This window comes from Grampus griseus (assembly GCF_964374135.1).
Source record: "Grampus griseus genome assembly, chromosome: 12".
In the NCBI taxonomy this organism is placed as follows: domain Eukaryota; kingdom Metazoa; phylum Chordata; class Mammalia; order Artiodactyla; family Delphinidae; genus Grampus; species Grampus griseus.
Window position 1 is genome coordinate 42,674,939 of NC_139006.1, and position 14,209 is coordinate 42,689,147.

The following is a 14,209-nucleotide window of genomic DNA, read 5'->3' on the forward strand; positions in this document are numbered from 1 at the left end:
ATGATATGTTTTGTGTGGTAGGTCTACATGTTTTTATTATATTAGCCTTTGTATTAATATGTTTTTTTTTAATTTTTCACATAGGGAATACAGTCAATAATATTTAACAATTTTGTTCAATGACGGTAACTAGACTTATCGTGGTGATCATTTCATAATGTGTGAAAATATCGAATCATGATGTTGTACACCTGAAACTAATATTGTATGTTAATTATAACTCAATAAAAGAAAAATAATTTTAGTTAAAAAAAATAGAAAGACTAGTTGGTCCCTATGTTTTGAACAAAAAATTCCTATAAACACTTCAAGTCCTTTCTCCAAAAACAGTTAACTATTTTCTACATACACACTGCTGCATGCATTATTTTTTCTTCTTCAGATCTTATAATGTCATATCAAACCATGCTGCAGCAACATCATTTTTGCGCACATCCTACCTTTCCTTAACTATAGTTTCTAAGAAGTGTACCATAACTACGGTGGTTGCTGTAAAGAATCACTATCAATTTTTCTGCTTTTTCCTGGTAACCAAACTGTACAGAGAAACATCTGAACCCCTTCTGATCTAGCACTGACTGGATCTTGCTGTTGTTTTGAACCTTTAATTGATAGAATAAAAAAAAAAAAAATACTCCACCATGGGCACTGAACAACTTTTGCGGGGAAAAATGGAGCAAGTGCCAGTTTTGTGAAGCTGCATCCATTGACAATTTGTTCTATTATCTCCCTTTGTTTCCGGTGTATTTTATCTAAATTACAGAAAATATCTTTATTAATATTTTAAAATTACAATATATTATTTCATCAAAAATCATGATCAACATATTAACTTCCTTTTTCTGGGTGTACTCTGGTGATGTGTTTTTCATAAGCAAAATCTAGAAAATTTTATTGCAAATACATTTAATTCTATCTTAGACTCTTAACCTCACTGCATTTAGTAACTGAAATAGCTTTAGGCTGGCAACAGGCCAAATGTTTTCCCAGGCAATTAGCAGAACAGAGCGCCACTTACTGGTTTTTAGTTATTATTCACAAGAATACTTAAAAGAGAAACATGATAACAATTTCATTCTCTGAGGCTGGTAATAAACTTTAATAGACTTCACACCACTCTAAGAATATAAGAATACAGCAGCACCTCCACTGAACATTCTAATAACAAATTATGTTAAAATTACCTTTAATGCTGAAACACAGCATCAGAAAATATTAAATCAAGAGAAATTCATAGAAATTAATATATTCTTCACAAGTAAAATGAACCACAGATGTTTTTTAAGGAGTGTACTTACAAAGATAAAATTGTATTTTCTCAGTTTTCTAGCTCTAACCAAATGTTTGGTTATTCATTGATTAGCTTAAAAATCCAAAAATATAAAATCTCAAACTGTCCAAAGACATAAAAATAAATAAGCTTAAAAAGCTAAATTGAGCATTTTAATTTCTAAATGTAAAAGGAAAAAATTATTTTAAGTTGGTTTCGAACTTGATGTTCCTTTTCTATGGGTATTATTGTTCCTCACTTCAAACTTGTAATTTTGCAAATCAGCTAACATTTTGAAAAAACTGTTCGATTTTCGAAGGCTAATGGAGCATCCTAGTCAAGAATTTTATAAAGCTTACTTACCTTGGTTTGGTTGAATATTCATATTTGGTCTGGGGCCATAGTTTCCCATTGGCTGCCCTTGACTCATGGTCATCTGGTTCTGTACCGGCATGCTCTGGGACGATGGCACGGAATGGCTGTAACCTCCCATGGACCCGTGGCTACTTGAAGGCATATTCATGGAACTGTTTGTCATATTGAGTTGATTGGGCCCAGGTCCCTGCATAGGCATATGGTTAGGCCCTTTGAAGAAAAGTGATCAGAACCAAAATATGAAAGTTAAACAGATGACCTATACAAAAGTACCTTAAAAAGCTTATTTATTTTTTTGCATTAATGTAACAAGAACACAAACAATAACTTGAGTATTTAATCAATAGCAAACAAAGTAAATGCTTTACATGAATGATAGCAAATACTGTGAGGTAGACATTATTATCGTTTTACAGATTAAGAAACTGTTGCTTTTGAAAAGCCAGGAACATCCTGGAAAAAAAAAAAAGAGTAATGAAGGAGGACTTGCTTTGTAAGAGACCAAAACATATAAAGCTGAATTAAAACTATGTAGTATTAACACATAAATGCAGATCAATAAACCTAGAGCACAGTCTGAAAGTGACCAAAATGCATAATTTGGTAAATAACGATGGCGCTGACGTTAAGTATCAATGAGCAAAAGAAAAGATAATTCAATAAATGATGTTTAACAACTGAGTAGATAATCTGGAAAAATACAGGTTGGGTCCCTACCACATTCCTTCTACCAAAACTAAGTCTAGATGAATAAAAAAATTAAACATTAAAAAAGAAGAAAAAGCAAAGAAATCATAACAGAGTATTGCAAAACAGAGAATTTTAAAAATAATCTTGGACTGTAAGGGCCTTTTTAAGTATGCCAAAAAACCCAGAACCATGAAAGATTTATAAAGTAGAGTACATAAAAATAAAACATTTGCATATGACCAACAAAACAAAATTAAGTAATAAAAAGATAAACTGGGAAAAAATTATTTACAAGAAATATCACAGACCAAACTACTTACTTAACATATAAAGCAAGTAAAAGACCACCAGCAGTAAAGGGCCAAGTATATGAATGATCACTTCACAAGAAAACTACAAAAGGGGTCATAAAACATGAGAAAATTGCTTGCTTTATTTAATATAATAAAAAGGCAAATTAAAACTATGAGATCCATTTTTCACCTATTAGATTTACAAAGATCAAAAGTTTTGTTCCAATTATATTATGAAGAAGCACTTTCATACTTTGTTGAGAGAATATAAATGTATAAATAAATCTACTATAAATTGGTCTACTATTTTTATGTAGACCAATATGGTAATAACTACCATATTTTAAAATACATATACCTTTAGGGCTTCCCTGGTGGCGCAGTGCAGGGGAAGTGGTGCTAATGCAGGGGACACGGGTTTGAGCCCTGGTCCAGGAAGATCCCATATGCCTCGGAGCAACTAAGCCCATGCACCATAACTACTGAGCCTGCATGCCACAACTACTGAGCCCGCGTGTCACAACTACTGAAGCCCGCGCGCCTAAAGCCCGTGCTCCGCAACAAGAGAAGCCACCACAATGAGAAGCCCTCACACACCGAAACGAAGAGTAGCCCCCTGAAACTAAAGAAAGCCTGCATGCAGCAACAAGGACCCAGCGCAGCCATAAATGAATGAATGAATGAATGAATGAATGAATAAAAATAAAATGCATGTACCTTTAACCTAGCAATTTCAGTTCTAGGAACTTAGCCTATAAATATACAAGTTTTTGTGTGTGTACGTATATGGATGCAAAATTTTAAGTTTATCTGTTTACTTATTTATTTATATTTTACAGGCATAGTCACAAGAGCATAATTTTTAACACCAAAAGACTAGAAATAACCTATATTTCTATCAGAAGGGAACTGTCCAAGTAAATTAAGAGGCATACATCAAAAAGAATGTAATGCAGTCATCAAAAGGAATGAGGCAGCTCTTTATATACCGAGTGGTCTCCAAAATATATGTTTATATACTCATGGTCTCCAAGAGAAACCTTTAAGAGGTAAAAAAATGATATCTAGTAATATCTACTATATGCTACCATTTGTGTTTTTAAAAAAAGAATAAGAAGAAAGAAAATAGAATGTATACATGCACATGCATATGTTTTTCAAGGATAACTGGGTACCAATGCCTGTCTGGAACAAAGAGTCTGGGTAGGTAGGTAGGGGCTGTATGCGCCTTTTTGTACCTTTTTTATTTTGGTGCCATAGATACATATTATCTATTTTTTTTAATCAATTAATTTTTTTTAAAAGGAACCTAAGACTAAGAGGATATACGAACAAATCAAACAGCATATAAGAAGCACTACAACTTACATTATAAAATAAAATATTAAAAACAAAACTAAAATCGGACATTAAAAGCCTAGCTACAAATTTGTGTGCATAAAAAGGTTGGCTAAATACTATACAAAACTTATTAAATAAAGACAATATAAGTAACTGGACTTCCAATTTCTCCTACACCTAACTGTAAACTCTCTAACTATAAATTGTTTTAGAAGCTCTATGGTATTCTGGACAATCTAGGTCATAAGTGGTTGAAAATCTCTGGCTCATAAAGAGTATATCTTACTCCAGACAGCCTTACACAAAAACGAAAATGTCACGTTAACAATAATTATATTGCTGCTGCTTGCTTCCTCAGCCTTAGGCTTGAATGTTATCTGGAGAACTTGAGTCAAAATCTTAATTAAAGATACCACCGGGCTTCCTGGTGGCGCAGTGGTTGGCAGTCCGCCTGCCAATGCAGGGGACATGGGTTCGTGCCCTGGTCTGGGAAGATCCCACATGCCGTGGAGCGGCTGGGCCCATGAGCCATGGCCGCTGAGCTTGCACGTCCAGAGCCTGTGCTCCGCAACGGGAGAGGCCACAACAGTGAGAGGCCCGTGTACCGCAAAAAAAAAAAAAAATGTACCACCATAAAAAGTCACAAAACTCCTCTAACATGCTAACCTGCATTAGCACTACCCCACCAGTTTTAAAAACAATGTGTCCTAATGAGCTAGATGTGGATTAAGCAAGAAGCTTGCTTCTGACCACAACCAGACAAGTAGTTACCTCTTTATTCCTACCGCCACATGGTAGAGGGCCACTGGGCCATGACCGTGGAAGCCTTGGCAGGAAAGAGAAGGTTGCCACCAAGACACCACAGCCCTCCTACATGACCCATAACACATCAATCTCCTATAAGCCAGGCTATCTGGCCTCTTTTGCTCTGTGCTCTCTTTTGCTTCATTTTTTACACCCATAGTCCCTGGACACCAATGCTACCAACCAACATAATCAGTTAAGACAACACTATCCTAAGGATGCTAATATTACTAATTTAAAAAATAAATTGCTCTGTTATTTTAATTTACTCTCTTTATTGCTATTTGTTTAATACTTTCTTTTTGTTAATGAAAACAACCTTTGTCTTTAGAAAGTAAAAATATGAATTATAGGTATGGGTGTGACTGATGTTACAAAAACAAAATAGTTTAAAGATACTGATACTTTTCAGATTAAAAATTCAAACCAGCAAAAGGTAACTAAATAAGCATCCAATGGTCTCAAGGATATTTTAAGCGGCTCTAAACTTAAAATGGATAAATAGTAAATGGTTCATTATATAAGAAACCTGACACTTTTCAGCTTTTAATTTTGCTTCAATATCAATTTCCATATTTCTACTATACTATAAACATATGTATTCATAAAAATGCATACTCAGTTTCAAAAGACCAATGAGGAAATACTAAATACATGAGCACTTTAGAGCCTGTTTTGTTTTTTCTCCCCATGTGTCTTTTCCAGCAATACTGTTTCTGAGACCAATAAATTTTTAAGTAAATACAAAACTCAGAGAAATGTTACACATTTTTATAAACAGATCTTAATTCTTAAGCCATGGCACAATGCCTTTTTTCCCCCAAAAGCTTCTAAAGCCAGCTGTATTGCATAGTTTCAGACAGACTAAATTTAGCCAGTTCTGTTCATCAGAGGAATGCTGTGTGTCAGCTACATCAAAGCCCAAGGGCAGCCTGATAAACACTGAATACAGGTCACGTAGCTCTGTAGCTAACAAACTCTAAGAGAGCTTGGACTCGGGGGCATTCAAAGCAGTTTTGTCATCAACAATCTAGTATCCCTTGAGCCCCCACGTCGTTTCAGTTGCTAAGCAACTCCGGTGTTAATGTCTTAGAGGAGAAAAACTTACCAGGCATCTGGCCGTTCATCTGGTTCTGCATGTGTGGTGCAGGAGGACCCCCAGCTACCATTCCATCTGAAGGCATGTTGTGTGAGCGTGGAGGTGGGGGAGGGCCGCTCTGATTCATCCCTCCAGGACCCATAGGCATATTCTGTGTGGGTGGCTGAAAGAAGACAGTTTAGTAAAATAAGAAAAACAGTCAGACTAATATACTAAAGATGCATATGGTATAACAGTTGCCTATACTATTCAGTTGAATAGGGACAAAAACACAAATGCATTTCAACTTATTCTAATGCATTTTAATCATGGACTTAACAACATCATATTTAATATGCTTCACAAGATTCAAGAGACTTCACAAGATTGTTAGCATGAATATATCATCCGACCACCTTAGACCAAAAGAACACCATGATTCAAGTATATTCTACTTTACAGTGAAAGTTAAAAATTATAACATTCTATACAAAAAGAATTCTTATTTATTTATGTATAAGGATTTCTAATGTGCCCACTATTGTTGTTATTTAAATTATGTTTTAAAAATTAAGTCTCCTTTCATTGTTAATATATTTGGATATATTTACTATTAATGATGAATTTTACCTGAAAAGATATAGTAACAAAAGACTAAGGACCAGAAGCTTCAAAATGTGATATATTTTATACTGTTTGAGGAGGGGGACTGGTTTTGGAGGGGAAATGTTTTAAACCACAAAGACTCAGCTCAGCCCAACATTTTTGTGCCGACTACTCCTATGGATTGGAAACATTACTGATGGCCTCCAAGGGTACAGAGACAGCTGCCTCAAAAGGATGCCTTTGGCAAATTTCCTAATGAAAGTGTGAAAAAAATCACTGACTAACCTTGAGAGTTCACAAAAGGGCGAAAGGAAAAACACAGATACAAGGTGCTCTATAACACCTGGCTCCCTTCTTGGGAATATTTGGGTAGAGAAAGCACATAGTTTCTTTCCAAACCCCAGTTTTTTAATCCTACAAGAGGATAGGGAAGTATTGTTCTTTACAAATCTATTTCTGCCTTCTTTCTCTACTTGTCTATGTTTTAAACGTAATGTCCATTCCTAGAACTTCAGTCATTCTCTTCCGCCCATATGTTTACTGTGTCTGTACCACCCAGATTTTGCGAACACAATCCTCCCTGGCATACTTACCAGATATACATTGTTCTTTAGACATCACAGTAAACACTCAAATCTCCAACTACCTAATAACCACTAACATTTACAAAATTAACCAAGTACTACTCTAATAGCACTCGTTCCAAATTCATAATCTTAATTTCTTCACTACTAAATCCAATCCAATAATTGCTCATTAAATATTTTCTTTCAATTCTTATCTTAAATTCTTCATCCAATTCGTATTCTTTAAACACTTTGTTCCATTTTCAAAAAACTTACTAAATATCAACTTAGTGTCACATATCTCACTTTAAATCATCCTTTACCATCCTTCAATATGGCTGACTTGGCCCTCTTGCTTGAAAATAAAATTCCTTTCTCCTATATCCTTGTCCAGATTTTCTCTTGAAAATTCATGCTCTCACTCTCAATAGGTATCAGTTTTTCATTTTCTTGTGATTCAATTCATGAAACATCAATATGCGTGGTTCCCATCATAACAGACTAGCTTGTACCAAACCAACCCTCTTGCTAATAAAAGTTATAAAATCTAGACAAATGTAGAAACCATCTGAAGGCACTGAAGAGTAATGTACACAGAGAGGAACAAGAGGGGGCTACAACTCTTTAAAGAAGGGAAAAATAGAAAATCAGCCCCATAATCAACTTGGCTTTTCCTTTACTTTGCTGTATAACAGGAAAATAGAGTCCAAGTAGAAAGTGGCAGTCCTACTAGACTGAGAGAAGAGAGAATTTTTGGCTAACAGAGAGCTGGAAATTAAAGAACCAAGTTCCAGAGAGGAAGAAACACAAAGAGGGGTAAATTCAAGAAAACTAGCAGAAAACAGCAGTTCGGAAGCAAAAGAGCTGAAAAGAGATTTCAGCTTCTGCCCAGTTCGAGGGAGACAAAGATTGGAGTGTAGGCCCCACCAAATCAGAAGGGCCTTCAAAACCAATTCAGTCTCTCTGTTGAGACTTCAAAAAAGCCTCTCCTTGGACTAAGGTAAAAATTGAAACAGATCAGCCCTAACAAGTCAATAAGTCCTCAATTAAAAGTTACAAGGTATTCTAAAAAAAATAAGAATAAATGGCCAACACCCATTAGGATGGCTATAATAATTAAAAAAAAAAACTACAGAAAGTAACATGTGTTGGCAAGAATGCAGAGAAAATCTCTTGTACATGCTGATGGGATTGTAAAAGGGTGCAACTATTGTGGAGAACACTTTAGCAGTTTCTCAAAGAGTTAAACAGAGGTACCATATGACCTAGCAATTCCACTCCTGGTATAGACCCAAGAGAACTGAAGACGTACATTCACACAAAACTTATACGTGAATGTTCACAGCAGCGCTATTCATAATAGCCAGACGGTAGAAAAAAACCTAAATGTCCTTCAGCTGATGAATTGATAAACAAAATGTGGTAAATATCCACACAATGGAATATTATTCAGCCACAAAATGGAATGAAGTAGTGATACACACTACAACATGGATAAATCTTGAAAACACTACGCTAAGTGAAGAAGTCAGCCTCAAAAGGCCATACATTGTATGATTCCATTTCTATCAACTGTCCAGAATAGACAAAGCCGGAGACAGAAAGTAGACTGATCAGTCTTTGCCAGGGGACGGGCAGAGGGGAGAATTGAGGTTGACTGTCACTGGTCATGAGTTTTCTTCTTTGGGGTGATGGTGTCCTAGAATAAGATAACGGTGATGGCTGCACAGCACTATGAATATACTAACACCCACTGAATTGTATACAGGGATTCCTCATTTTATTGTGCTTCACAGATACCATGTTTTTCTACACATCAGAGGTCTGGGGCAACCCTGTGTGGAACAAGTGGATCGGCACCATCTTTCCAACAGCATCTGCTCATTTCGTGTCTTTGTGTCACATTTTGATAATTTTCACAATACTTCAAACTTTTTCATGATTATTATATATGTTATGGTGGTCTGTGAGCAGTGCCCTTTAATGTTAATATTGCAAAAAGATTATCACTCACTGAAGGTTCAGATTATGGTTAGCATTTTTTAGCAATAAAATATTTTTTAATTAAGGTATGTACATTGATTTTTAGACACAGTGCTACTGCATACTTCATAGGCTACAGTACAGTCTAAACGTAACTTTTATATGCTCTGGGAAACTAAAAAATTTCTGTAACTAGCTTTATTGCAATATTCATTGTACTGTGGTGGTCTGGAACTGAATCCACAATATCTCTGAGGGGTGCCTGTATTTTTAAAGGTTAAAATGATGAACCTCATGTTATGCGAATTTCATCTCCATTAAAAAAAAAAGAGTAGATGGACAACAAATAGAAATAATAGAAAACAGGAGAAGACACATAGGTCATTCACATTTTAGAGTTATCTGAGAGACTTTAAAAATGACTGATATATTCAAGGAAAAAAACAAACAGGACAAATGGAGAATTTCAGCAAAGCCTAGAATTCTTAAGTCAAAGGGAGCAACAAACATATAGAAAATACAACACATCAAAAAGATATAAAGGAGAGAAAATATGAGCAGAAAATGTAAAGAAAGACATGTACGTCATGGTGAAAAGGCCTAAAACACATCTAACTGGAGTTACAAAAGTAGAAGAGAGAGAATTCCCTGGAGGTCCAGAGGTTAGGACTCCGTACTCTCATTGCCAAGGACATGGGCTTGATACCTGGTTGGGAACTAAAATCCCACAAGCCATGCAGTGCAGCCAAAAAAAGAGAAAAAATGTAGAGAAGAGAAAATAACACATAAGCAATAAGAATACTGCTCAAGAATTTTCCAAAGCTAACAAAAGACATGAGTCTCTAGCAAACGTATGAAGCACTACAAACCTCAGCAGGATATGAAGAAAACCATGGCTAGATACTTCAAAGTCCTAAAAAACAAAGTCAAAGTGAAAATCTTAAAAGTAGCCAGGGAGAATAAAACACATTACCTTCAGGTGAATGGCAATTAGACTAAAAACCTATTTTTTATCAGAAATAATGGAAATAGAATATTTAAAAAATGACATCTATAAAGTGCTAAGACAGAAAAAGAAAATAATCAACAACCAACCTAGAATTTTATACTAAGAGAAAATAACCTCCAAACACAAAAATGAAACAATAATAGTTTCAGATGAACAAAAGCTAAGATAACCTGTAACAAATGAAGAGAATTCATCCAGCTAAATGAAAACGGCACAGAACTAGAGGGATTAATAGGAATGGAAAGGTAAATATGTAGATAAATAAAAATATTAACATTTAAAATAATAGTGGGACTTTCCTGGTGGCACAGTGGTTAAGAATCTGCCTTCCAGTGCAGGGGACATGGGTTCGAGCCCCTAGTCTGGGAAGATCCCACATGCCGCGGAGCAACTGAGCCCGTGCGCCACAACTACTGAGCCTGCGCTCTAGAGCCCGCAAGCCACAACTACTGAGCCCATGTGCCACAACTACTGAAGCCCGTGCGCCGAGAGCCTGTGCTCCGCAACAAGAGAAGCATGCGCACGGCAACAAAGAGTAGCCCCCGCTCACCACAACTAGAGAAAGCCCACGTGCAGCAACAAAGACCCAACGCAGCCAAAAAAAATAAATTAATTAATTAAATTAAATAATAGTAACAATGAATAGTATAGTTTAAACATATGTAGAAGTATAAAATATGACAAGACTAACATAAAGGACAGCAGAATTCAGGAAGTTATATTGTTGCAAGTTTCCTGTATTTTTCAGCAACTGTTAAAAGTACAAATTTGAGCGGAATCTAATAAACCAAGGATGCATATTGTAATCTGTTAGGCAACTACTTAAAAATGCATATGCACATATAAAAAATGTATAACTAAAAAACTAGAAGAGAGGAACAAGTAATGCTTGACTAATTCCAAGAAGGACCAGAAAGAGACAAACAGGAAACTAGTATCAGGGTGATAGACGGAAAGCCTACTATATCATGTTCAACATTAAATGTATATAGACCCCTCATTTCAATAAAAAAACAAAATTATTTTTTAAAACGCTCAACTATATTCTGTTCACAAGAGATCCACTTTAAACTTAAGGACACATATGTGTTAAAAGAAAAAGAATACTATGGGGGCTTCCCTGGTGACACAGTGGTTGGGAGTCCGCCTGGCGATGCAGGGGACGCGGGTTCGTGCCCCGGTTTGGGAAGATCCCACATGCCGCGGAGCGGCTGGGCCCGTGAGCCATGGCCGCTGGGCCTGCGTGTCCGGAGCCTGTGCTCCGCAGCGGGAAAGGCCACAGCAGTGAGAGGCCCGCGTACTGCAAAAAAAAAAAAAAAAGAAAAAGAATACTATGTAAACTCTAATCAAAAGTATGGTGATGTAACCATACATTAGATAGTTGACTTAAATCAAGACGTATTACTGGGGGAATTCCCTGGCAGTCCAGTTAGGACTCTGTGCTTCCATTGCAGGGGGCACGGGTTCAATCCCTGGTCCCTGGTTAGGGAACTAAGATCCCACAAGCCACGTAGTGTGACCAAATAAACAAATAAATAAAATAAAAAGGAATACTACTAGAAATACTAAAGGGATAGTTTATTATAATAAAAGGATCAATTCAACAAAAATGTAACAATCATAAATTTGCATACATCTCATAATTGCAGTTTCAAAATCTATAACGTAAAAGGAAAAACGGAATAATCCATAATAATGGTTGGAGATTTTAATATACTTCTTCTAGTAACTGACAGAACAAGGAGACCAAAAAAACAACAAACAAATGAAAAAAAAAACCCTGAGAATATGAAAGATTTGACATCATTATTAACAACTCAATGTAATTAACATGCACAGACTACTATATGCAACAATTGCATAATACACATTCTTCTCAAATACTCAAGGAATATAGACCAAACTAGGTCATATACAGGGCCACAGGGCAAGTCAACAAATAACAAATGATTGAAATCTTATGCTGTATGTTTTGAGCACAGTGAAATTAAACTAGAAATCAATAACAGAAAACCAATAACCTGTTAATGAAGAAACAACAATGGAAATTAGAAAATACGTTTAACTGAATGGTAATGAAAATGCAACATCAAAATTTGTGAGACGCAGCTACAGCTATGCTAAAAGGAAAATTTATAGCTTTAAAATGCATATTTAAAATTCATTTTTAAGAAAAGTTGAAAAATTAATGATATAAGCTTCTATGTGCAGTAGCTAGGAAAAGACATCAGTCAAACCCAAAGTAGTATAATGAAGGAAATAAAATAGACAAGTACTCAATGAACCATATACAATCTTCAGAGAACACAAAAATGCAGAACAATTCCCAATCCTTAATGAGGTCACCAAAACTCTGACACCAAAACCTCAATATGACATTACAAGAAAGAAATTTACAGGCCAATATTTCTCATGAACAGACACAAAAATCCTAAACAAAATTTTGCAAATCAAATATAGACTGTATTAAAAAGACAATACATTATATAACCAATGGAATTTATTCCAGGAGTGCAGGCTGATTTAACTTTTGGAAATTGATCATTGTAACTCACCAAATTACCAAAATAAAATTCATATAATCATCTCAATAAAGGAAAATTATGTGATAAAATTCAACAACCACTAAAGACTTTAAAAAATTAATAGGAGCATCCTTAGTCTAACAAATCTAGTTTACAAAAAAAATGTATACTCAATATCATCTTACTGATGAAATACTGGACTTTCAGGAAAGAAAACAAGAATTCAGGAACAAGACAAGAATATCCATTAACACCAAGACTATTCAACAAAATAAATAAACCACTAAACAAATCAGTAGTATAAAAAAAAGTAGGAAAAAAATAAGAAGGAATAAAAGATTGGAAAAGACATAATTATTATTCAAAGATGACATGATTGAATGCATAGAAAACCCCAAGAAAATCTGTAACAAACTATGAGAATCACTAAGGTAACTAGAGACAAGGTCAATATATAAAAATCAACTGTATTTCTATATATTGCCAATAAACTAGAAAATTTAAATTTAAAAGATGATACCATGTATAATAGCATCCAAAAAAACTGAATAGCTAGGAACAAATCTAGCAAGATATGTGCTACTTCTACACTGCGACAATGTTGAGAGAAATTAAGGAGTTTACTAAACAGAGGGATATGCCATCTTCATTGACTGGAAGACTAAATATTGTGGAGATATCAGTTTCTCCAGTATTGACTTAGAGATTCCATGTAATCTCAATCAAAATCCCAACAGGCTTTCTGTAGAAATTAACAAGCTGACTGTAAAATTTATATGGAAATACAAAAGACAAAATAGCCAGGACACTCAAAGAACAACACTATCGTCTGCTATAATTAAGATATTGGTTGGTGCAAGGACAGATAAACAAACCAAAAGAATAAAAAGACCAACAGAATAAAGTTGAGGAACAGTGTAACACATACAGTCACGTTACAACAAAACGACTTATATTCAATGGGTAAAAACTGATCTTTCCAATAAATGGTACCAGATAAGTTGAATATCATATGAACAAAAATGAACCCTGACTCCTAGCTCAGATCATAAACAAATTTAATTTGCAATGAATCATGGATAGACAAACTTTTAGAAGACTGCATAGGCATATCTTCATGACCCTGATACAAGAAAATATTTCTTAAACAAGATACAGAAAAGAAATAAAAAAGATTGATAAACTGGATTTCATTTAAATTAGAAACTCTGTTCATCCAAAGACATCATAAAGAGAAAAAAAAAGCAACTTTCGAACTGGAAGAAGGTATCTGCAATACATATAGCCAATAAAAGATTTGTATCTAGAATAAAGAACCCCTACAAATAAATTTTAAAAAGGAAAACCCAATGGAAAATGGGCAAAAAACAGGCATTGGAAAACTTTTCTGGAATGGCAGCATTGTTCTATATCCTGATTGTAGTGGTGGTTACATGGATTTGTCAAAATTAATCCATCTATACAATTTAAATGAATGAATTTTATTCTCTGTAAATTATACCTCAAATGTCATTTCCTCAAGGAAGACCACCAGAATCATCAGCCCCCATTATCTGCTCCCTTAGTCCTAGATGCCCTTCCTTCATAGCATTTACAATTGGCACTTAAAATGTTTGTGTAATTACTTAATAAATGTCTGCCGACCACACTGTATGTTAACTTCTGTTAG

At 35.0% G+C, this 14,209-nt stretch overlaps 1 protein-coding gene across 1 annotated transcript in view; it reads right to left on the reverse strand.

Moving 5' to 3' along the window:
* The window catches only part of SS18 (SS18 subunit of BAF chromatin remodeling complex), a 75,690-nt gene that overhangs the window by 32,662 nt on the left and 28,819 nt on the right, over positions 1-14,209 (reverse strand). Inside the window, exons 4-5 of the mRNA XM_082667664.1 lie at positions 5,882-6,035; positions 1,634-1,855 (exon numbers count right to left, since the gene is read on the reverse strand). Coding sequence (XP_082523790.1) covers positions 1,634-1,855; positions 5,882-6,035 — 376 coding nt within the window. The remainder of the gene's footprint in view (positions 1-1,633; positions 1,856-5,881; positions 6,036-14,209) is intronic.